At 39.0% G+C, this 26815-nt stretch overlaps 1 protein-coding gene across 14 annotated transcripts in view; it reads right to left on the bottom strand.

Annotated features, from left to right (window-relative positions):
- The window catches only part of LOC140513773 (TP53-binding protein 1-like), a 130270-nt gene that overhangs the window by 45144 nt on the left and 58311 nt on the right, over positions 1–26815 (bottom strand). For all 14 annotated transcript variants that reach the window (XR_011970340.1, XR_011970338.1, XR_011970339.1 and 11 more), the window contains 3 exons: positions 10851–11081; positions 6453–6510; positions 4345–4437 (listed from right to left, as the gene is read on the bottom strand). Coding sequence is in view for 9 of the 14 variants with exons in the window: in XM_072623748.1 (XP_072479849.1) it covers positions 4345–4437; positions 6453–6510; positions 10851–11081 (382 nt within the window). In the remaining 5 variants the exon portion in view is untranslated. The remainder of the gene's footprint in view (positions 1–4344; positions 4438–6452; positions 6511–10850; positions 11082–26815) is intronic.

Raw genomic sequence — 26815 nt, 5'->3', positions numbered from 1 at the left:
TTCAAATCTCACCTCAGTAACTGGACACTCACTAGCTGTGTGACCTTGGGCAAGTCACTTAACCCCAATTGCCTCATCCTGGGTCATCTCCAGTCATCCTGATGAATATCTGGTCACTGGACTCAGATGGCTCCAGAGGAAAAGTGAGGCTGGTGACCTGCACAGCCCTCCCTCACTCAAAACAAAGTCATTATTTCTCTGATAGCACGGTCTTCTTTGGAAACGAAGGATGAACACACACTGGCTATCTGATCAGGACAGAAGTTCTCAGATACAGTTATAGGTCACAGTTTTTCAAACTATGGAGTTAACCTTCTTGGGAAAGCACAAGACCCTCCGGAGGGTAGGGGCATGAAGCAAATGCCAAAAGTTATTGAATTTGTCCAAGTACAACTCCTTTACAAATACACGCATCCCAAGAGATCATAAAAATGGGAAAGGGTCCCACATGTACAAAAATATTTATAGCAGCACTCTTTGTAGTTGCCAAAAACTGGAAGTCAAGGGGATGTCCATCAATTGGGGAATGGCTGAATAAATTATGGAATATGAATGTAATGGAGTACTATTGTGCCATAAGAAATGATGAACAAGAAGACTTCAGAGAGGCCTGGAAGGACTTATATGACCTGATGCTGAGTGAAAGGAGCAGAACCAGGAGAACTTTGTGCACAGCAACGACCACAGTGTGCGAGAGTTTTTTCTGGTAGACTTGGAATTTCGTAATAACGCAAGAACTTCTTAAAAAAAAAAAATTCCAGTGGTGGTTCTCAAGGCAAAATGCCTTCCACACTCAGAGAAAGAAATATGGAAGTCATTCGCAGAATGTAGCAGATCATGTTTGTGTATGTGTATGTTTTTGTGTATCATGTTTTGATTTGTGATATGATTTCTTTCATTTATTTTAGTCTGACTACAAAGCATGACTATGGTGAAAATATACTCAATAGGAAAGTATATGTAGAACCTATACAGAATTGTATGCAGTCGTGGGGAGGGAGGGGGGTAGTGGGGGTAGGTGTGGGGGGATAAAATCTCAATTGTATGGCAGTGATTGTTAAACATTAAAAAATAAAAAAATAAAAAACAAATACACACACCCTTTTCAATGAAAATAAAGTTCAAGTGAAAATCAATAAAAACAATTCACTAACATTCAGACCCACTCCAACCGACAGTAAATGCACTGAAGTGATTACATAAAATGATACTGGCAAACCAGACCAAATTGGGGTTAGTGTCTGTCAGATCTTGACAGAGGCTTGGCAGATCTCCCACGTGCACTGCCAACAGATAAAGGATGACGATACATAAGAGCTGTGTCACTGTGCTGGTTGCTGTACACGAACTTTGAAGGTATAATGTTAAGTTAAATCAACTACATGTAAAAATGAAAAGTTTCATAATATTAAAAAAAAGTTTATGGAGACTGAGCTGTGTCAAAATGAATCTGGCTCTCTGACAGCAAGGTTAACAATACCAATGTGCTACACCTACACAAATGTTTGGAACACTGCCTCAGCAAATCATTAATCAACAACCACTTGTTAAGCATCACTACAAGCTATTCATTATATGAGACAGTTGGGACACCCGTACAAAGGATGAAAACAACTCTTCCTGCAAAGAGTTTGCCTTCTAAAGAGGAGACGGTGGAGAGTATCTCAAAAGGCTTAGTGCAGTTTCAAGCTACAAAAGCTCAAAATTGCACTAAGACTTTTGGGATACCTGGTACATATAAGTATCCAAAGCATAAATATAAAATGAATAAAAGCAAATATATAAAAATTAATTAAATGTAAGATTTGGGAAAGAGAGAATTAGTAGTTGGGGAGATCAGGAAAAGCTTCATACAGAAAGGAGTGCACGAGCTGCATCTCATAGAAAAAGGACTCCCTGAGGCAAAGGTGAGAAGAGAATGCATTCCAGGTATGAAAAATATCTAATGTAAAAAAGGAACAGAGATGGGGGATGAAATATCATTTGGACTGTAGAGTACAGGAAGGAAGAGTGAAGTCCACTGAAGCTGGAAAGACAGATTGGGACCAGGCTGTAAAGGGCTTTAAAAATTAAATAGGGTTCCCCAATTAATAAATGGTCAAAGGACGTGAACAGGCAGTCTTCAGAGGAAGAAATTAAAGCTATCTATAGTCATATGAAAAAATGCTCTAAATCACTATTGATCAGAGAAATGCAAATCAAAACAGTTCTGAGATACCACATCACATCTATCAGATTGGCTAACGTGACAGAACAGGAAGATGATAAATGGTGGAGCAGATGTGGGAGAGCTGGAACACTAATTCATTGTTGGTGGAGCTGTGAGCTGATCCAACCATTCTGGAGAGCAGTTTGGAACTATGCCCAAAGGGCTACAAAAATGTGCATACCCTTTGACCTAACAATATCACTTCTAGGACTGTATCCCAAAGAGATCATAAAAATGGGAAAGATTCCCACATGTACAAAAATATTTATAGCAGCTCTCTCTGAGGTGGCCAAAAACTGGAAATCAAGGGGATGTCCATCAATTGGGGAATGGCTGAACAAATTGTGGTGTATGAATGTAACGGAATACTATTGTGCTATGAGAAATGATGAACCGAAAGACTACAGAGAGGCCTGGAAAGATTTATATGAACTGACACTGAGTGAAAGCAGCAGAACCGGGAGAACTTTGTATATAGTAAAAACCACAGCGTGTGAGGAATTTTTCTGATAGACTTAGCCCTTCACAGCAATGTAAGACCTAAAACATTCCCAAAGGACTCGAGGCAAAATGCCATCCACATCCAAAAAAGAATTATAGAATTGGAATGCAGAACGAAGCAGAATATTTTCTCTTGTGTTATGTTTTGTTTTGCTTTGTTTTCTCATTCATTTTAATTCCCCTATGCAACATGACTAATGTAAAAATCTGCTTAACAACAACGTATATATAGAAACCATATAAGATTGCATGGCATCTTGGGAAGGAAGGGGAAAGGGAGGGGGAGAAAAATCTAAGACTCATGGAAGTGATTGTAGAAAACTAAAAATAAATAAATTTTAAAAACAAATTATAAGAAACTAAACAGGGGTTTATATTTGCTCTTAGAAGCAAGACACCTGAAAAAGTAGGGGAATTACAATCAGATCAGAGCTTAAGAAAAATTACTTTCGCATCAGTGTGCACAGGACGCACTGGAATGGAGAAAAGAAAGACTTGGGCCACAGAAGCCAGGATGTTATTGACAAGATGTGACAAATGGTTGGTTATGTGAGGCGAATAAAGGTAAGAAAGTTCAGAATAATGTTGAGGTTACAAACCTAGAAGACAGAAAAGATGATAGTATCTTCAAAAAAAAAGAGGGAAGTTTGGAAAAAGGGGATGGGTTTGGGAGTTCAGTTTTGGACATGCTGAATTTGAGGTGTCAATGAGATATCCAGTCGGAAATGTCCAATATACAACTGGTAACGTGGGACTGAAACTCAGGGGAAAGACTGGGTCTGGATATGTAGTTCTGGCAGTCATCTATATATGGATGATAGTTAAACCCATGGGAATTAATGAAGTTACCAAAAGAAAAAGTACAGGAGGAAAAGGAAAAAGGACCTAGGACAGAAGTTTGGGGAACCCCCATAGGTAAGACAGGAAAGGAAACTGAGGAGTGGTCAGACAGGTGGGAGGAGAACCAGCAGAGTGTGGTATCATGAAAACCCATACAGAACACAGTATCCAGCAGGAAAGGGTGATCAATAACGTCAAGTGCAGCAGAGGTCAAGGATAAGGACAGAGACGACCTTCAGATCTGGCAACTAAGAGATTTCTGGTAACTTTAGAGACAGCAGTTTTATGTGAGTGATGAGGTCAAAAGTCAGATTTCAAGGAGTTAAAGTGAGAGGACAGCAAATCGAGGCACCAAGTACAGACAGCTTTTTCAAAGAATTTCACTGAGAAAGGGAAAAGAAATATAGGATGAAAGCTTGAGGGATGGGAGAGAATAGGGAAAGTTTTTTTAAGGATGTGGGTATAGATTTAAGCATGTTGAAAAGCAGGAGGTAAGGAAAAATAGGGAGAGGTTGAATATTCAATAGAGAGAGGAAGACTGAGAATGCCACCTTCTGGAGAAGACAGAACAAAAGATGGGAACAGATGTAAATATAAAGGCCACAGGAAAAAGAAAGGGCCCTTTCTTTTTCAAAGATCATTTTTGAAATAAACATGATTCAGTCTGGCTTAAATATGCCACAGTCAAATGAAAAACTAAATTGGAAACCACAAAGAGAGAACATAGCAGTTTCTGGCAGCAATCAATTTATGACTTAATATGGGAGCAAAGATATTATGAAAATAATGCTTACCTGATAAGATCTGATGGGGTATCACGGCCTTTGGCTTCATCATCCTGCCGGACTTCACAGACACGGCTAAACACAGACACTGTCTTCTGAGAACTAAGGATAACAGAGTAAAGCGATAAGTCTACATTTGTTTGGCGAGAATAAACAACTTTCAATCAGACAACAAGCTTTTACTAAGTGATGACTGTATCAAGCACTGTGCTACATAACAGAAATATCTCTCAGGCACCGCAGGTAAATAACCTTCCTTCACATTTCTTCTCCCATAATTCTTCCCTTGACCCAAGATGCAGCTTTCTTATATGCCTAATGCAGCCTAAGAAAATCTGCATGAGGAAAGTCATCAGGAACAATAACATAATCCCACAATCCCTAGCCCCATGCTATCATCCAACAGCATTTCTGTCCCACTGCAGTGCTCAGCTCTTACTGGCACTATATAATCTTACAAATGGACGAAAATAGCAACACTTCTTCTTGTGTAGGCAGAAGACAGAATGATCCTTCTTCTAAACATAACCTTATGAGAGCTACTGTGTACAGAAACACAGAAACAAAAAAAGAAGCTCAAGTACTCCTGTGTTCAATCTATTTGTAAAGAAACCATATCCCACAATCTAGTTTTTCCTACAGATCAAGATTTTCATCTGTTTGGGTATGCTTTTATAACAAGATAAACATATACTAATACCATCACCAATAACGCATATTAACAACCACTTCCTTTCATTCCAATCTCTTCCTTTGTTACACTCCCACCCTTGCTCTCTGTCCCACACTCTAAGGTTTTCTCTAACTTTAGAAATAAATTAAATTGTACATGCAGACCAACAATAAGCGACATCTGGAATACAATACCACAACTACAGAGTAAAACAAATGTTTTTTTCTCCACTGTAAGACTATAGATTTATAAAGGGTATTTAGCAGAAAATTCTAAAGTAACATATAAACCACACCCAGAAACATTAAGTTCATTTTACAGGAAGAGATATTAAGTCCAGAGTGATGAAATTCTTTTTTCCAGAATATGTAGTAAACAAGAGGTAGGAACAGGATTGTATCAAAGAACTTGCTCTGTCATGCTTTAAGCAGTGCTACTGGAATTTAATGTTCAGTAGTATTATAGTCAGTAGCAGATGAGACTTTTATACCCTCCGATAGCCACCAGATGGCAAAGCTCTACTACACAGGCTGGAATCTAAAGATACTGTCACCCTCAAGGCATCATAGCAAGAAAGAGCCAAGACCACACGACGCTCCACCACCACCACCACCACCACCACAACCACAACCCAGCACAACACAGCTATCAGTCTGGGACACTAACTCCAACGATCTTCTCTAAGAGCCAACAATAACAAGATCAAGAACGATACACCACCAAACTGCAGTTAGTTTGGGACACTCACTAGAAATGATCTCATATAATGTGTGTTCGTCCTTCGTTGCCAAAGAAGACCACGCCATCAGAGAGATAATGACATGACTTGTACTGGACTTTGTTTTGAGCGAGGGAGGCCTGTGCAGGTCACCAGCCTCACTTCTCCTCCAGAGCCATCTGAATCCAGTGACCAGATATTCATCAGGATGACTGGAGATGACCCAGGATGAGGCAATTGGTCAAGGTCACACAGCTAGTGAGTGTCCAGTGTCTGAGGTGAGATTTGAACTCAGGTCCTCCTGACTCCTGCACTGGTGCTCTATCCACTGCACCACCTAGCTGCTTCAATCTTATATAATGGCTACCAGCTGAAAGCCATAAGGGACAAAGCCCATAAGACCCTCTAGAAGACCACCCAGCTGTCTCCTGCCACACATTAGAGCCCCACCAAGGCTAAAGAGGCTCAGGATGAGTATTCTAATATGATTACTGGAGCAAATTTTTAAAAATTGTTTTTGTCAACATTTTAGTCAAGAATTAGCAGACAAAACACTGGTCTTATAAGAGTATTAATGAAAAAAACTGTGACATTCAATCTTTCCTCCTACAAATCCTTTCTTCTAGGTTTCATTTTAATTTTTTTCTACTATCGATAAATCATCTTTTCCTTCATTACCAGTGGCTCTGTATGAGACTGCTCTGCATAGCAACAAGCTCTGGTTACCTGGCAACAGACTCAGCAACAGCAGTGGATCCATTTTTCTTTTCACCACTTATAGGCTCTGAACAAAAACACAGGCAAGGAGGGAAGGGAGAAAAATAGAGAAATAATCCAGTTAGTATCATACCTAAAAACCTCCTTATTCTTCTACTCTTTCTTCCCCCACTCAGCAGTAGGAAGAAATAGGAATAAAGAATAGGAACAGAAGGAAAAAATCATTAACTATGATTTAACAATACAAGCATTCCCCATTCCTAACAATCCATATCCTCACTGTTGTGAACTAAGTGGACATAACCAAAAATATTATATGAAATTACTTAGCTGCAGGTTCTAAAACTGTCACCTACATATCTCTAAATCAGGGGTCCCTTAACCTGGGGTTTGTTCATTTTTTTAATATCTACCTTTTCAAAGTTAAATATTTTTAAATTTTAATTTGGCTTCAAATATAAATCATTGTATTTCAATATAATTGGTTTCCTTTGTAATTTACATATTTTATTCTGTGCATTTTAAAATATTATTTTCAGGTGTTCATAAGCTTTACTAGACTGTGCAAAGGATCCATGACACAAACAGGTTAAGAACCTCAGATCTAAATAAAGATAAATTGAGTAATTAAAATAATATTTCACCTTTGTATAATGTTTTAAAGTCTGAAAAGCACTTCACAAATATTAACTTCTCAAATATTATCATCAAAACTAAGCAGCAGAGATGAGGAAGGTGAGGCTCAGAAAGATTGCCTGACATGGCTAAGTTCACTCAACTAGTGTCTGGGGTAGGATTCAGATACAGGTCTTCCTGAATTCCTGACTCCAAGTTCAATGACCTAGCTATTCCGCATTCTGCCTCTCCCTGAGATGGTAGTCATGATACCATAAAAATCATCCACATAGAAACTGGAGTCCCTAAGAACAATAAAACAACTTAGTCATATGAAAAATGCTCTAAATCATTATTGATTAGAGACACGCAAATTAAAATGACCTTGAAATATCATTTCATACCTATCACATTGGCTAAAATGAATGAAAGGGAAGGCAGCAAATGTTGGAGAGGAGATAGAAAAATTGGGACACTAAGTCATTATTGGTGGAATTGTGAACTGATCTAACCATTGCGGGGAGCAATCTGGAATTGTGCACAGACAGTTATTAAACTGCCTACCCTTTGACCCAGCAATATCACCACTAAGTCTACTTCCAAAGACGACTGGGAAAGAGGAAAAGAACCTCTATGTTCTAAAATATTTATAGCAGCTCTTTTGTGGTGGTAAACAACTGGAAAATGTAGTTACGGTATATGATTTGGATAGAATACTACTAAGCTATGACAAATAACTAGCTCGGTCATCTGAGAAAAACAGGGAAAGACTTGTACGAGATAAGGAGGAGCGAAATGAGCAGATCCAAGAGAATGCTGTATACAGTAACAGCAACAGTTTTAAGAACAACTTTGAGTAAGTTACTTTAACTATTATAAATATCCAAATTCACTACAAAGGACACATGCATCCAGAGAAAGAACTAACAAACAGAAGTATATATAGAATGATTTTATGTTTATATACATATTTGTGTCTAATGGCAGCCATCTCTGGGAGGAGGAGGGGAGGAAGGGGAAAGTGGAGGGAAGAAAAAAGGAAAAACAATTATGATAACTTCAATATATATTTAAAGGGAATAACAAGTTGTACAATCACCTCTTTTTACCGTACTGTGTTATGAAAATGCTTGTTTTATTCCGTAAATTAAAACTTTTTGTAAAAAACAATTTTTTTTTAAAAGAAGAAGAGTGAGCAACTTGAAAAGTGGTTTGGATAATCCAAGTTCAGCTGAAAAATCTGAGGAGTAATAGGGAAGATTACTTACCAACTATGAGTTTTATTATTTTCATCGTTTATAAATGAGATACAAACATTCATGGAGACTGACTTTACTTGTGTTCCAGTGACTATGATCTCTGACAGTAGAAACAAAAGGCAGAAAGCTCCACGTCCTTCCCTAACCCTTCTCCATTGCAGTGCCTTCCCTCTGTTCTCTCCTGTTTATCCGGTATATTGCATCTGTTTGCAGGCTGTCTCCCCTATTAGACTGTGAGCTCCTTGAGGGAGCCTCTTTATTGTATGATGTAAGGGAGCACAGAGTAAGAGCAGGAAGGAACCTTAGGGATTATCTTAGTCTCACTCCCTCATTTTACCGTTAGAGTAGAAGGCAGCAGAGCCAGGACTCAAGCCTAAGTCCTTTGACTCTAAATCTACTCTCCTGGAGCATCATTTTGCCCCTGGTTCCAGCCCTAGGCTTGGATTTCAACGAACTGCAGTACAATTCCAATCTGTTAACTGGAATGAGTGACCAAGAGCCTTTTCTTTGGCCTCAAAACTTTTGCCTTTCAAGTCTATAAACTTCCCTGGTAAACAGATCCCCAACTCAAGGCATGTGCCTACAAGGACCCAATACCGTGGAAACAGCACTAGAATCCAGAAGAAACTGAACACTGTAATTAGTACCATGTTCGATAAACACATCTGCTAACTCGGTTAAGGACTCGATATTCTACAACTATTAGAAAAAATGGAAAGCAATCTGAGAGAATTTGAAGATTTCAAGCCATGTTCCATAATGTGCTCAAAATGGGTGCAGAACCAACACAGAAAAGGTTATATTAAACACATCAGAGAAGGAAGTGATAAGGCATTTTCACAATTGGAAGGGAGGGAAGTTTTTGACCAAACATGGGATAGAAATATTACAAAGTAAAAGAGAGAGGTGTTATTGTATAAAATTGAAAGGGCTTTTGAACAAACAAAAGCAATGCAGGCAGAATCAGAACAAATAACTATTTGCGGGAAAAAATCTCTGCAGCAAATATCTCTGATGAGGTGCTGACATCTAAACTACAGAGAAAATCGGTACAAACAGAAAATAAGACTCATCTTCCAGTAAATAAATGGTCAAATACTATGAATAAGAGGTCTGCAAATAAAGAACTCTAGGCTACCAACAATCACCTGAAATCTCTAAGCGTAAGAAAAACGCAAGTGAAAACAGCTCGGAAGCTCTATTCCACACCCTTCAGACGGGCAGAGAGAACCAAAAACGGAAAAGGAAAATTGCTGGAAGGGCCACGGGAGAACAGGCACGTTAATTAATGCACTGCTGGTGGAACTGGGAAGTTGTCAAGTCAATCTGGAAAATAATTTGAAAAATATATCCAAAAGATAAAAACTGTGTATACCCTTTGATCCAGTGTAAAACAAACAAGAAAGAGCACTAGGTTTAGGGGCAGAGGGCCTGGGTTCAAGTTCCAACTTTGCTACTAACTACCTGTGTTGCAAATTATTTAACCCAAGGTACTATTAAATTCTATGATCCTATGACTTTTGAAAGTACAGGGTTGATATGGCTTCTTGGGTTCAGAGATTTGCCACATCTAATCCCTAACAACCTAATATTCTCCTTCTGCCAATGCCACTCTATCCTGGTACCCATCTTCAATGCCTACTTGCCCTAGGACCCACATCTCCATACATCCCAATCAGAAAATACTTTCTAGTTTTAAAAAAAATCCTAACAAAGGAAAAGAAACTATACAAAAAGAGTAAGACAAGGTAAATGAGCAGCAAACTATCTATTCTCATACTGTCTATAGTCTCATACTAAGTGATCCTAAATTGTTCTATCTCACTATAATTCCTCAGTCCTCATGTGTCCCATACTGATTCACTCTTGACCTAGAACTCCACTCAGCTCATTCAATTCCCTTGTGGTCTCAAACGAAAATACTGTCTTTTCTCCTTGAAAGATGCCATGCTAATTTTATGATGTTCCCATATCATCCCACAAGGGCATTATGGCTCTAGTTTATTCACATTCCATCATACCAGGTTCACTATCAAATAACTAGGGAGTTTTTGATTGAATAATCAAGAATATTTAGTACTTCTAGTATACTATTACTTAATGACCCAAATCAAAGTATGAAAATGCAACCATTATAGACAGCATTCCCAGTGCTTCAATAATGAGGAAATTCATCCCAACACAAAGTCACCTCTCCCCAAAATTCACACTAGCTAATCTTTCTACTGTTAACACTGCTTAGGAAAAAAAGGGAGTTTGCATGATATATCCTTATACTGTTAGAGATCATCAGTGTGCTGGTTAGTTTTGCTGAACTTTAAAAAATTGTTTTTAATTTTTGTTCTAAGGCAAATTCAGAGGGAAAGGAGAAGGATGTACTAAGAGAAGATTATGATATTAAAAACAAAAAGCATCAATAAAACTGAGAAAAAATTTAAAAAGAAAGAGGGAGTGCTAAGAATAGCCAAGATTATTGCTTAATTGGGTCAATAATACAAAATACCAAAGGGGCCAGAAACTTTTCATAGCTTACCCAGATATGCATAAAAAGATAACTTCCTTTCCAAACTAAATTGCAAGGACTCTTCACTCGCCTCAGTCTCAGGGCTCACCAGTTTCATTTTCAGACTCAATTTTTCATCCACTTCTGGGACAGCTCTGGAATCCCCTTTTTCACTTTCATCAGTAACATCGTTGGACCCCACAGAACTTTCAGCCATGACATCACTGGCTGCTAAGGGGCTCTCTGAATAGCTGTCCACAACTGAAAGAAAGGAAGGAGGAGGAAGAAGAAAAAAACCCCACTAAAGCACACACATTAAATACAGCCTCTCAGGGTCTTCCGTTTGCCTCTGCAATTCCACAGGTCTGCAAGATCCAAGCTGTTGTACCTAGAAGAGATCCTGTCACAAATATCCACAACTACACGCTGTCATTGACACCTGGTCTTAAGAGGAGCAACAGGATTCAGTTCCACTTCCACATCTGGATTTAGGATGCTGCATGAGCCCTCAGCCAACCCACATCTGCCAGCATCAGGCATAGGTAGCAGGAAACTCCAGACGGCATGACAGTTACCTCCCAGCACTGACTAGAGAAAACAAATAGATTAATGTAGAACGCTACTGCGCTGCTGAAGAGGAGCGAGCTACCTAACCATCCCTGCCTGTCAAGCAGAAATATGACATGCACATGGTGTTGCCCAGGAACACATCTGTGAGCTTTAATGTCCCTGCCTAAAACCGAGCTTTCTCTCTTTTCAGGCAGTCTGGTAAACTCTCCTCCCTCCTTTTCCGATGCTCATTCTAACTTTTCCTTTTCTCCAGTGTTCCACACAAGGTAGCTGCTTACTCAATCAATGAATGACTAAAACATTTATGAAGCACTTACTATGTGCCCAGCCCTCTGCTACATTTTGGGATTGCAAAGTCTCCTGCCCTCAAGATTACAGCAATGTTTAATTTTTTTTTTTGGTAGTTGACTCCCCTCTACACCTTGATTATCTTCTGTGAAAAAGCAAGCACGGTCAACTTCTACTATACAAATGGTATATTGTTTAAAAGGTCAAAAAAATTATCAAAATGTAAGAAACTGGAAATTGTCACCAGATCCTCAATGGGACTAGAATGAGACTATGAAGATCTGCAGTCAGTCACATTCTTTAAAGTTTACTCCTGAAGCAAGAAGAATAAATGATATAACCCAGTCCCAATTTCTTCGCTGGTCCTAAGGATATCCTTTTTATAAAGGATGACACCTCAGAGTTTCTAGCTCAAAGAGTGTCAGTTTCATATCACTCATCAATAGGAGTACTGTATCTCCTTGGACCTAATTTAAGATGCCCAATCAAAGGTGGAGTTGTGTTGGTCAATGGTGGGATAACATCATCTTCCTTAGGCAAAGTGAAATGAAATGGTGTTTCTGAAAAAGACAGACACAAAATAAGCAATAAAAGAGTAAACTTTAAAGGAGGCCGACTGGGAACCATTCTACTCCCTTGTCCCCAAATTCTCCTCCCGTCATACCATTCCCAGGCGTCATGTCTCCTTCGTAATTTCCATTTCCTCACCATATTGTCTTACAACCCTTAGATGAATATAGATGAATTTAAGCAATGACTGTATAGGCAACTTTATCCTAGAAACTACCCCATAACCTGTTCTGCTATTCAACTACCAACTATTAACTTCTTTCATTTTGTGGTTTATTTGTTGTTAACTTTTTAAGAACTCTTTTTTCAAAGCAAGTCTTTAATGTTATAAAGATACACTAGAAAGTGTCTCTTCTCTCCTTTTTCCAAACTAATTCTCACCTTTTAGGAAAGACAAGTACTAAAATCAGAGGCCTTGGCTTTAGAAATACCTAGCACAGTGTGTCCTGCACATAGAAGGAGATTAATATTAGGGAAAAGAAATTAAGCTGATCTTTTCTTGAATTATTTAAATCTTAAAATCCCACCCCCAAAAAAATCATAGCAAAGAGGATTACACTGACAGACCTAATATCATCCCGTCTAAGTAAGAGAGAGTCTCCAAAATACACTTAAACTGTGAGAGCAACAAAACGTTCAGTATTTTACAATTTGCATAAAAGTAGCATTACTGTTACAAAATGAAACTAAATAGATCATTTAATAAAATTTCCTGCCTAAAGCATAACAGTCCTCTATAACATTCCTGACAAGCTGCCTGCATTCCCTGTTCTTACAGAACTAAGCGATTCCTTTGTACAGCCTCGTTTCCATTTTTGGTATGCCCTCTTTTCATTCCATAATCAGTAAGTTCTCTATAAGTCACACTGCTGTCTGAGGCTTCTCCTCCTTATCTTCTTCATCAAGATTGTTCACACATACCTTTTTAAAACTCTAACGAGCTCAATGACCAGCCATGAAGCAAGACGGGAGAGCTAATGCATTCAGGTAGAAGAATAAGACATATATTTTTTAGACGTGACAAATGTGAGAAGTTGTTTCGTTTGACTATGCATCTTTGTTACAAGGGTCTTCTTTTTCTTTTCTTTTTGGTGGGGGGATGAACAGGAAGAAAATAGTTTTATGGATTGAAAAAAATTATTTAAAAATTTTTGTTCTTCATTTCCTATTTCTCCTAAATTGAGTGACTTTGCTCAGTGGGTGTCAATCCATGACAGTATACTTATCTTCACCAAACTTCTTCCAATCTAATTCTCCTCAAGTCTAGGTTACATATGATATTCCATTGAGTGTTCTCTCCCTGGTAATTCTAAGATGTTCTATGTTCTATCAACGTTTTCAGTGTTTCTACTTCATTTATCAATTCTACCTTGCTCATCTAAATCTGAATCTGAGTAAGATTCCTGTGAACTTTCTCCATCTTGTGAAAAGCTAAACTATTGGTAAAGCAAATAAAGAAAGCCCAATTCAAATGCCACTCCTCTGTGAAGCTGAGGTACTGCTAACTTACTGTCCAGCCTAGTTAACTTTTTCCCCCAAATATGTTATATCCTATAACTAAATCTAGATTATATCTATAAGACTGTGCTTATTTACTGGTGTTAAGATCTCAATTTTATTATTTTCCACACCCTGCACAATGTTCTACAAATATCTGAGGTCATGAATTATCAATCCAGTCTTTCTTTTCATTTGTTTTGCAGTCCCCTCCACTGTTATCTGTATTTCTATGCCACATCTATCATTCTCTATCGTATCCTATTCAGTGGGTATATCTGTACACTGTTCTCAAATGAGCAAATCTCCACACAAGTATATTCTTTCTAGTCCTTATGAGATCTACCTTTAGTTAAGATGCAAACAGCTCAATCCTCTTCTCTAACATTAATAGCCACCTGTTCACTTCCTGAATTCTCCTCTTCTAAATTCCCAATTTCCTGACAAATCTTTGGCCCAGAAATCTCTCTGTGTCTCTGTGTCTGTGTCTGTGTGTCTGTCTCTCTCTCTCTCTTTCTCTCTCTCTCTCTCACACACACACACACACACACACCCCTTTCTTTTGTCTTTAACCTCCTTGGGGCATACATATATATTTTAAGCACACATATACACGCACATATACATACACACACACACACACACTTGTGTGTGTGTGTGTGTGTGTGTGTGTATTCCCCTAAGGAGGTTAAAGAAAGGTCCCATACACAGCAAAATATTCATTGAAGCCCTTTTTGTGGTGGCAAAGAAATGAAAACAACATAGATCCCCACTGACTGGAGAATGGCTAAAAACAATTATGGTACATGAATGTAATGGAATATTACATAATAAAAAATACAGAAATGGAGAAGACTTACATGAACTGACAGAAATCAAAGTAACAGGACCAGGAAACCTTACACATAATGACCACAATAATATAAATGGAAAGAATCAAAAAAAGCCCGGAACACTGTCATTAGAACGACTGCGTAGCCTGACCCTGGAGAACAGGTAAGAAAACGTGGCTCCCTTTCTTCTTGCGTGGGTGGGGAACCGCAGAAACACCGCATATAGTACCAACTATGGTTTCCTGGTTGGTTTTGAGCTGCCTTTTTTCCTTTTCCTTTTTATCCATTGTTACAAGGGATAAACTGCTAGGCAGGGAAGGCAGGCATGGGCTACACTGAGAAAAGAAGGTATAATTAAAAGGCTGTGGCGAGTGATCAGATATGGGGACGAGAAGGAAGAGTCAGAGATGAATGAAAAGCTAAACTTCTATGAAGTGACAGTATCAACCAAACTACCAGAGAAGTACTTTACAGAGCTAGGGAAAGAAAACAAAGGCCAGGACTCTCAAGAGAATGCAAGGACCTAAAACACTCCCGAAGGACTCTTGAGGCAAAGGCCATCCACATCCAGAGGAAGAACTGTGGAATAGGAACACAGAATGAAGCAGACTATCTTCTCGTGTGATGTTTTGTTTTGGTTTGGTTTTTCTCATAGTTTCTCCCATTCGTTTTAATTCTTCTGTGCAACATGACTAATGCGAAAATGTGTTTAATAAGAATGTATGTGTAGAGCCCACATAAGACTGCAAGTCGTCTCAGGTCGGGGGAGGGAGGGAGAGAAAATTTAAATCTTAAGGAAGTGATTGATGAACACTGAAAAGAAATTAATTAAATTAAAAAACAAACAACAACAACAAAAAGAATCTCAGGAGAAATTATGAAAAAAAATTGAGAAAAAAAAGACAGTTAATAGTACCACACCTTGAATTATACTACAAAGACAGGGTCATCTAAGTAATTTGGTACTAGCTTAAAAAAGAGATCTTGATTCTTAGAACAAATTAGATACTTAACATACAGAAGCAAATAAACGGTGGTAGAGTGTTTGAAAAGCTCCAAGACGCCAACTAACAGGGTAAAGATTTACTATCTGACAAAACTGCCATGAAAAATACAAAGTCGTCTAACAAAAATTAGGCACTGGCCTCCACCTCACACCATAGAGTCTCACACTAGTCCAAATGAACATGGCTTATACACCACCAATGACATAACAAATTAGACAAGCAAAGAAGAAATTAACTTTCAGATTTATGGTGATGGGAAAAGTTCGTGCACGATCAAACAAGGATGGAGAGGTGATATCACAGAAGACTGAAGAGACAACTTTACTCCACGAAAACTTTAAAGTTTTTATGTAAAGAAAACCAATGCAGTTAAAGTTACAAGAGAACCAAGTATAACTAGGGAAAAAAATCTTTGCAGAAAGTTTCTCTGATACAAGTCTCATTTCTAACATATATATGGGACTGATTCAAATCTGTAAGAACAAGAGCCAAAATGGTCAGAAACGACAAAGTTATCAAATGAAGAAATCTAGGCCATAACAACCACAAGCAAAATTTGAATTAAGCAGTGGTGTCAAGTAGGATCCTTACGGGCCACATTGTGATTTAGAAAATCATAAATTGGCATCATCTATATTGTACAGTACTTTTACTTTGTTAAACATTTCCCAAGTATGTTTTAATTTGGTCACCGCCTCACTAAGGACTAAGCAGTCTACAAGTTACAAATATGGCACCTCTGAATTAAAGAAACTCTAAGGTTCCATATAACACCCATCAAATTGGCAGAAGACAGATTATTTCATTAATTCATTATTGAAGGGACTACAGGAAAACAAGCAAACTAATGCACTGACGGAAGAGCTGTGAATTGGTCCAGATATTCCAGAGAACACTTTGGAACTATGCCCCAACAATCAATAAGCTGAGCATGTGCTTTGAACCAGGGATACGTAAGGCCTATAAGCCCAAAGAGATCAAAGAAACAGGCAAAGGCCTACAACGGCAGCTCTGTCCAGAGCAGCAAACACTAGAAGCCAACAAGGCATCCTCCCCCTGGGAAGTGTTACACAAATACGCAAACAAATGTTCCAGAAAACGACTGCACCGTAAGAAACGGTGAAATGGGCAGTTTCAGAGAAATCTGTAAAAACTCGAATTTACCGCTACAGAAGCAAATAAGGACTAAGAGGACAATTTACACAGTAACAACATTACTTTAAAAAAAACAGCTTCCCAAGACTTGAGAACTCTGATGAATGCAATTCAAAAGAAATAAATGTGAAGCATGTTATTCACCTCCTGCCTAAAGAGGTGAAGGCTCAAAATACAGAATGCGACATGTTTCTGGTCATGGCCAACAAGACAATCTGCTTTCCTTGACTACAAATATTTGCCATGATGATTTTTTTGGTTGCTGTTTAGGAGAGAAAATAAACGCTTGCTAATTGAACAAAAAACTGAGACGAACAGAGGAAGGGACAGACAGGGAGAAGCAACGGACAGCTTTGTGAATGCAGCACTGGAATTCTAGGGAGAGGTCAGAGATCTGACAGTCATCTGTGTACAGATAAAAAACATCGATACGAGAATGGATGAAAATTCAGAGAAAGAAAGAAGAGTGGAAACTTCTCTTACAGGGCAGGAGGATGGGGCAGGAGATGAAGAAATAGTCAAAAAAGGTGCGAGCAAAAGCAGAAGAAGGAAGTGCTACCGAAACATCAGGAATAGAAAGCATCAAGACGGAACAGGTAAAGAACCAATCAGTCAAAATGCGAGAGGGAGGGAAAAGATGAGGACTGCAGGGGGGAACCTTAAGACAGAAGTTTCAATGGAGAGGTGGGAATACAAACAGGCTATAGCAGGAGCCACTGCAGACTTCTCTTCTTGCTATTTAGTAATGAAAGGAAGAAAGAAGAGACAAGAGAACAGCCTGAGGGACTGCAGGATGGGAGACTGAACAGGACAAAGGAAAGAGAGTGATGGCACAACGGAATGAGATAAGAGAAGACGTGGGACACAACGAACCAAGGCCACACACAAAGGACTGAGCTTCAGCTAAAGCTAAAGAAGAATAAATCCTTGGGCATGGAGAAGTGAAAACATGAATAAGGACAGAGAAGCGAGGAGTAGGATCATGCCATGAGATTATAGATCATAGCATTACTTCAAATCGATGGGGATGCAGAGGTCATCTAGTCCAAACACCCTCGTTTTACAGATGAGGAAACAGAGGTCTGTAAGCATTAAATTACTTGTCAAAGCCGTTAAATAGCTAGTAAGTAGATCAGGTCCTCTTCACTGTACTATGTCGCCAGTTGGTCAAACAGGTTTTTAAAGTGGTTTACTGTGTATCAGGCACTCTAAGTTCTGTGAATAAAAATAAAGGCAAAAATGTCTTCTCTGCTCTCAAGGAGCTCATTATAATGAGGGAGAGAATAAGAAAATAATTATGCACATACAAGATATACACAAGATAGAAGGTAATCTCCGAGGGAAGGCTGAATCTTGAAGGAAGTCAGCAGCAAGGAGGCGATGGTAAGGAAGGAAGGCACTGCAGGTGTGGGGGAGAGCAGTACAAAAGCACAGGGATTGGTGTATACACAAGGTAGGGCAGTATAAATAGATCATAAGAGTAAAGAACAAAATGTAGTAGAAGACTGGAAAGGTAAGAAAACATCAGACTCTGAAATGCTGTAAGCACCAGAGATTTTTTATTTGAACCTACAAGTCAAATGGGGGTCACTGAAGTTTAATGAGGGAGGAGGGGGATAACATCATGAGATCAGCACCTTATGAAATCACTGGCAGCTGAGTGGAGGATGAAATGGAATGGGGAAAAGACTTCAAGTAGGGAAACCACCTGGAGGGCTATTCCAATAATCTAGGAAAGAAAATGTGGTGAAGGTCTGTAGGCACTGGGTGAGTTAACAAAGGACACGTTATAAGGACATGTTATAAAGGCAGCAACAACACACTTTGCCAACAGACTGGATACACGGAGTGCAAGTAAAGAACTGAGAACAATACCGAGGATATTGTACAAGCCTGCCCTCCAGAGTAAAAGGGCAATTGAGAAGAAGTATGGATTAGGGGCCTTGGTGGGGGAGGGGTGCAATCTCCTGAATTTAAATGAATTTAAAAAAAGATGAGGTTATTTCTTGAGAGGGGAAAGAAAGATTGGAATTGAAGGCTTAAGGGGAAATGAGAAGTTTTAGAAGAGTCACTGCAGTCCAAGTCATGATCAATATGGGATGGATAAAAGGCCTGTTACTCAGCAGCAAGGGTCCAATACAGACTAAACAGAACACACATTCAGGGAATGCAGTCCATAAGTCCGGATGCTTTCTTCCCGAAGGTTTCACTTACTAGAGAACAGGAACAGAAGAGGCAAAAAAACGGAAGGAGAGCTAAGCATTGATGGGGAAGAAACGGTGGAAGAGCTAAGGGCCTATCAGCTCAAGGCTTGTTGAACTGGCTGACAATTTAATCAAGCTGGCCCAAAGAAGAAAGTCGGACCAGAATAACATGGATGACATGGGAGAATGAGAAAGAATGGAGGGATCAAAAATCAGAATATTTTAGTTAGGATCTAAGAAATCATCTACCACATGGAAGCTAACGTCTCCATGAGACAAGGAATATTAAAACAAAGTCAAAAGACTGAAAAAAAGAAGAAAATGTAAGGTATCGAATGGCCAAAAAAAAATGACTTGAAAAGCAGATCCAGGACAGAGAATTTGAGAAGTCACTGGACTAAGGAGAAAACATGCTACTTACCTCTTGAGAGGCAACAAAATGAGATGATTTTTTCTGATGCGGCCAATATGGAAATTTGTTTTGATTAACTATATGTAATTTTCCCTTTAGACCTCAAGCAGGGGGAAAGAGTTGGTGTGGAAGGGTGAGAAGGCAGATTTCTGCTTGTTGAAATATATATCTGTGTATGTGTGTGTGTAATTTTTTTAAAACAAATTATTAGACTTCCTGAAAACCATGACCAAAAAAAGAAACAAAAAATGTTTCAAGAAAATCTATAAAAGAAACTATCCAAATTTCTTAGAACCATAGGACAAAATAAAAGTAGAAAGAATCCACCCATCACCTCCTGAAAAAAACCCAAAGGAAAACTCTCAGGAACATTATAGCCAAAACTTAGAGCTCTCACATAAAAGAAAAAATAATGCAAGCATGCAGAAAAGAGGAATTTGAGTCACCACTCAAAAGAAATGGAAAGTTTGGAAATATGATATTCCAAAAGGCTTATAAACAAGAATAACTTACTAGAAAAACTATCATTCTATAGTGAGAAAAACGAACTTTTAATAAAAGAGGACTTCCAAGCAATCCTAATGAAAAGACCAAACATTCCTTTGAAATTCAAACACAAGAGTTAAGAGAAACATAAAAAGAGAAACATGAACAAATAATTATAACTTCCCAATGACAAAACAAAAATGCTTACAATCTAAGATGAGGAGATAAAATAAGTAAACCCTCAGAACTCTATCACCATTGGGTTTTATAGAAGAATTCTAATGAAACATTATTTCTATTATAGCTTGATGATTTTAAAAGAATGGAAAAGAAAGAGAAAGAGGAATATAGTAAGGGAGGAAAGGGAGAGAAAAGTTAAGCAAAATCATCTCACATAATCCCGGTGCACAAGTAGAAATCTACAGAAATAAAGAGGAAACGGTGAATCTAACTCTCATCTCAACTGGTCAGAGGGAAGAATGCACACACATACATCCATAATTGGGTATAGAAATATACATTACTCAAGGGGGAAATAGGAGGGAAGGGGAGAAAGGGAGGAGGAATTAGAGGGAGAATGGATATTGGCAGGAATTATTCCTAAGAAAAAGGAGAGGGAAAGGAAAGGGAACAAGCATCTATTAAGGACCCACTACATATCCCAAGCACTACATTAAGGGCTTGACAAATATTAGCTCATTTGATAAACAAACTCTAGGGATATAAAAAATATATATATTCATAGTTCTTTTTGTGGTGGCCCCCAAGGGTGGGCCCATGAATTAGGGAAGGATTCAACAAGTTATGAAATATAAATGCGATGGTGACACTGTGATATCACATATAAATCTGACAGTGTCCTATGGTGCTACAAGAAATTATGAAGAGATGATTTCAGAGATGATGGAATATACTACTCACCTCCTTACAGAGAGATAAAAGCACAGACATGAACGATGCAGACGTGTGTTTTATTTGACTGTAAGTGTGTGTAAGAGGGCTTCTCTTTTTTTTTATTTTTTATTTTTTATTTTTTTTTATTTTTATTTTTTTAACGTTTAACAATCACTGCCATACAATTGCGATTTTATCCCTCCCCACCCACCCCCCACTACCTCCCTCCCTCCCCACGACTGCATACAATTCTGTATAGATTCTACATATACTTTCCTATTGAGTATATTTTCACTATAGTCATGCTATGTAGTCAGACTAAGATAAATGAAAGAATCCGTATAACAAATCAGAACATGATACACAAACAGATACACATACACAAACATGATCTGCTACATTATGTGAGTGACTTCCATATTTCTCTCTCTGAGTGTGGAAGGCATTTTGCCTTGAGGTCCACCATTGGGATTTTTTTTTTTTCAGAAGTTCTTGTGTTATTACAAAAATCTAAGTCTACCAGAAAAAACTCTCACACACTGTGGTTGTTGCTGTGCATAAAGTTCTCCTGGTTCTGCTCCTTTCACTCAGCATCAGGTTATATAAGTCCTTCCAGGCCTCTCTGAAGTCTTCTTGTTCATCATTTCTTATGGCACAATAGTACTCCATTACATTCATATACCATAATTTATTCAGCCATTCCCCAATTGATAAGAGGGCTTCTCTTGTTCTCTCTTCTTCAACTTTGGGGGTAAAAGAGAAAGCAGATTTTTGCTTACTGATTTTTGTAAAAGGGATAGTTTCAGGTATGATGAGTCTAAAATGGGACCAGTCCAGTGGGTAACAGTAGAGTGAAGGTAAAGTGGACCACGAATTCCAGGAACCATAAAATGTTAAAAGAATCAGCAATTTCGATATTGAAGCCCCCCAAGGAAATAGGAGAGAAAAAAAGACTAAGCATCAAAGCCACTGAAAAAGGTAGAAAAATGACCTATGTGCTGGCAGGTAACAGCTGTTGGAAGAAGCATGGCAGAACGAGAATCTGGAGGCAGGAATGAGAAGCAAGGACTATGCCAGGTTTTCCAGGCTCATGTGAGATGTGAGGAATAGGAAAGAGGAGCTAGAATTGAAGTGTGCTGCCAAAAATGTGGACTCGTCAGGGAAAAGCTAGATTTTAGTTAATGGCTAAAAGAATCAGAATGAAGGGGAGACAGTGTCATCTGTTTTTCTTTCTTCTGATGACTGGTATCCCTATCTCACCCAGGCCTGATTCCCATACTGACACATTCTGTTTTTCTGACTTAGCCCAGTTTGCCCCTCTGAGGGCTCATCATAATGGTGCCAGACTTCGTGTGAACAACTGACTCGGAGCTCCTAAATTCTAGTGCTCCATCAGCTTCTACGTCTCCCTAAAGGCAGAGGTTACAGCCTCCTCCAAAACCACCCAATCATGTAATTTCAAGAGTATGGTGAGCTCTCCAGTGAGGAAACTCCTGCCAGCAATACAAAACTGCAATGGGTCATCCACTTTTCGTTTTAGAGCACTGCCTGAGGCACCAAGAGGCTAACTGACTTGCCTGAAGTCACACAGCCAGTATGTGTCAGAGGTTAAAATGCAGATTTTGCTCATTCATTTGGTCAGTTCTTTGTCCATTACCAACTCACTGCCACTCAAAGGCTACACTGCAGAGAAAAGGAATATGAAGACGGGCAGGAGTAAATAAGGATGAGAGCATGGTAGGGAGAAGCAGCAGAAAGGGTGACCCAAACAGACCACAACGACCCACAGACAGTAATGATGACAGTCAGCATTCTGTAGGGCATGTGTATGATCAAATTAGGGGATTGGAAAATGGAGAGGTAAACTGCAGAAACAAAAAAAAAGGGGAAAAGGAACAGAGGATTTCCTCAGCTGGGCAGAGGAAAGAAGAATACATCAAAAAATTGGGGGGTATTAAAAAACATATCAATAAAAATACACTTTTTCAAGAAAAGAAAATCTCCCATTTAGAACATTGATGACTAACATGTGCTTCTCTAATCTAGTCTACAGGTTCTGTTGTCACCAAGCAAGAACAGGTTCTGTGTCCTGTTCAGTCTGCCTCATTTCTACAAGCAGAATGAGAGTCTGAACGTATGGGTGAAGTTCTCCCAGATTTGTTTTCTGGAGTCAATACGATATTTCCTCATTCCTGAAGATTTTATAGCACAAAGGTTCCATTTATTATTCAATGAGACTCAACAAACACTTACTAAGCACATGTTATGAGCAAGGCACTGCCTTAGGCACCAGGTGAATAGTCCCTGTTCTCAAAAAATATAAAGAAGTGTTTTGTATTGAACATACAGCTCCAGGAGTCCAGGGTTTCTTTTCAGTCCTCCTCAGTATCGTTTTTTCTACTTTCGACCTCTTGACATTAGTTTAAACTCTTTTATTCCTGCTAGAAATTTATCTCTTTAATAAAATAAAGCAGCAGCACAAATGAAAAGCGATTATTTTGCTTACATGATCTCGACAGTGAGGGCCCAAAGTGGTGGGCTGCCTTGTGCCACAATGCTGCTGCTTTAGGGCCACGTGGCGCACCTCAACCCTAACGTAGCACAAAGTTGTAAACCTGGACAGCAACCTTAGGAAATGCATTGTAAAATAAAAATATCTTCAAAAACCTGCTCAACTCCAGTAGACATATGACTAGAAGTGACTTCCTGGCCTTCTTCTGATGTATTCAACAAGTTCCAACAAGAAGCTGCAGTCCAGCGGACTCCCAAATATTTAGAGTGCTACGGTCAGGGTCCAGGCCATAACAAAGTGCAGCATCATCAAGCGTTCACCTGACCACAGAAAGCATTTTCACACCAAGGGATGGGAAATCTTTTCATCACATATGTGTGTGTATCTATACTTCAGGTGTTCATTCTGACAGGTCACTGCTAATTTTAACTACTGCAAACATAAAATGTTTAAAGGCAGAGAAATCTGTGTTAAAACTTGGTTCTAAAAGCAGACTGTCAGGGCGAGCCAAGATGGCGGAGTAGAAGGATGGACCTGTTCTAGCTCTACCCCCATAGCCCATGTTAAACAAATTCTAGAGCAGCAGAAGCCACAAAATGACACAGTGAAAGAGATTTCCAGCCCAAGACAGCCTGGAAGGCCGACAGGAAACATCTATCGCACTGGGCTAGGAGCAGAGCGCAGCCCAGTCCAGCCCTGGTCACGCTGAATGGCACAAACAGAACAGAAAAAGGTTTCAGGCATAGAATCACGGGCAGCAGCTGCGGTTCCCAGATTTCTCAACCCACAAACACCAAAAACAGCTTCAAAGGTCACGTGGGTGAGAGGGGAGTGGCTTCTGGCCCCAGGGCTGTGGCAGCCGCCACAGCAGCCATGGCTACAGTGTTCATTTTTGGAGCCCTTGGCCTAAAGACCCTGGGGGAATTGAGCAGCCAATGTGGGTCTCAGTCCTGAGTAGCAGTCCTAGGGTAAGAAGGAGTGCCGGCTTGGTGGAGCTGGTGGAGGCTCTGGGGAGGGAATCCTACTCACAGATCCTGGGCAGAAAAGCTTGTGGTTGCTCCCAGACCACAGCACAGGCCAGAAGAGGAGTAAACTCCTCTCCCTTGATTGTGCCACCTTGGAGGAACTGAGAACTTAAAGCTCCCTCCTCTTGACAAAGGATTCAAAAGTCAAGTAACTGGCTGGGAAAATGTCCCAAAAAGGGGAAAAAAATAAGACTACAGAAGGTTACTTTCTTGGTGAAAAATTATTTTCTTCTATCCTTTCAGATGAAGAAGATCTAAGCATACTATCAGAGGAAGACATAAAAGTCAAGGCTTTTGCATGCAAAACCTCCAAAATAAATACACAATGGTCTCAGGCCATGGAAGAGCTCAAAAAGGATTTTGAAAATCAAGTAGGAGACGTGGAAGAAAAACTGGGAAGAGAAATAAAAGTGATACAAGAAAATCATGAAAAACAAATCAACAGCTTACTGAAGGAGACCTAAAAAAATGCTGAAAGAAATAACACCTTTAAAAATAGACTAACCCAAATGGCAAAAGAGGTTCAAAAAGCCAATGAGGAGAAGAATACCTTAAAAAGCAGAATTGGTCAAATGGAAAAGGAAGTCCAAAAGCTCACTGAAGAAAATAGTTCTTTAAAAATTAGAATGGAGAAGATGGAAGCTAATGACTTTATAACAAATCAAGAAATTATAAAACAAAACCAAAAGGATGAAAAAAAATAGAAAACAATGTGAAATATGTGATTGGAAAAAACAACTGACCTGGAAAACAGATCCAAGAGAGATAATTTTAAAATTATTGGTCTGCCTGAAAACCATGATCAAAAAAAGAGCCTTGACATCATCCTTCAAGAAATTATCAAAGAAAACTGCCCTGGTATTCTAAAACCAGAAAGTGAAACAGAAATGGAAAAAATTCATTGATCACCTCTTGAAAGAGACCCCAAAAGGAAAACTCCTAGGAATATTGTAGCCAAGTTCCAGAGTTCCCAGGTCAAGGAAAAAATATTACAAGCAGCCAGAAAGAAACGATTCAAGTATTGTGGAAATGCAATCAGGAGAACACAGGATTTAGCAGCTTCTACACTAAGGGACTGGAGAGCTTGGAATATGATATTACAGAGGACTAAAACCAAGAATCACCTACACAGCAAAACTGAGTGCAATACTTCAGGGAAAAAATGGAATTTCAATGAAATAAAGGACTTCCAAGCATTGTATTCTAGTTGAAAAGACCAGAGCTGAATAGAAAATCTGACTTTCAAATACAAGAATCCAAAGAAACAGGAAAATGTAAACAAGAAAGAGAAGCCATAAGGAACTCATTGAAGTTGAACTGTTTAAGTTCCTACATGGAAAGATGATATTTGTAATTCATGAGATCTTTTTCAGTACTAGAGCAGTTAGAGAAAATATACATATATACACACACATCCATACACACACACATAGAGGGCGCAGGGTGAGTTGAACATGAAGGAATACCTAAAAAATAAAATTTACTGCCTCCTTACTAGGAGTAAGAGAAAGAGAAAGCTAGAATATAGTAAATCATCTCACAAAAAAGAGGCAAGAAAGAGCTTTTACAATGGAGGGGAAGAGGGCAGAGATGAAAGGGAATAAGTGAGCCTTACTCTCATGGAATTTGGCTTAAGGAGGGAATAACACACTCAATTGGGTACAGAAATCTAATCTATTTTACACTGCAAGAAGGAGAAGGAGATAGGAGAGGGAAGATAATAGAAGGGACAGCAAATTGAGGAAAAGGACAATCGGAAGCATTGTGGGGGGACAAGTCAAGGGAAAGAATGGAAGAAATGGAGAGCAGGAAGACAGAGGGTAATGTAGTTAGTCTTTTGCAACATAACTATTATGGAAGTATTTTGCATGGCTACACATGTATGACCTATATTGAATTGCTTACTTTCTCAATGAGGGTGGGTGGGGAGGGAGGAAGGAAGAGAATATGGAACTCAAACCTTTAAAAATGAGTATTAAATATCATTTTTGCATGCAACTGGTAAATAAGATGTACAGACACTGGGGTATAGAAATCATTTTTGCCCTACAGAGAAATAGAGGGGAGGGAGACAGAAGAAGTGGGGGGTGATAGAAGAAAGGACAGACTAAAGGAAGGGGTGGATGGCGTACATGCTATCCTGGGGTGGGGGTTGAGGAGACATGGGGAGAAAATTTGGAATTCAAATTTTTGTGGAAGTGAATGTTGAAAACTGAATATAGGTGTGTGTGTAGGAAAATATATATATTTTAAAGGCAGAAGTGACACCTATTGTGGTGGCAGCAGCAATGGGAAATATTGGGAGTGCTTGATTCCCAGAGACACTAAGTAGATTAAACATCTAGTCAGAAAGATATTACAAGAGATTACTTGTTTATTACTATTACTGGGTAGAAGACCAGAAACCACTTGCAAACTCTACTGCCCATTTTCCAATTCTGGGTTGCAGTTCCAAAGGAAGAGAGGAGTGTTTGTGGTCCCAGGAGAGCAGGGGCCATACCTGGGTGTGGAGTTGTGGTCACAAGCAAGGAGTGCTTTATAT

Source organism: Notamacropus eugenii, chromosome 7 (assembly GCF_028372415.1).
Source record: "Notamacropus eugenii isolate mMacEug1 chromosome 7, mMacEug1.pri_v2, whole genome shotgun sequence".
NCBI classification, from domain to species: Eukaryota; Metazoa; Chordata; class Mammalia; order Diprotodontia; family Macropodidae; genus Notamacropus; species Notamacropus eugenii.
Note: the sequence above shows the minus strand (reverse complement) of the source record. Positions and strands in the feature narration are given on the sequence as shown.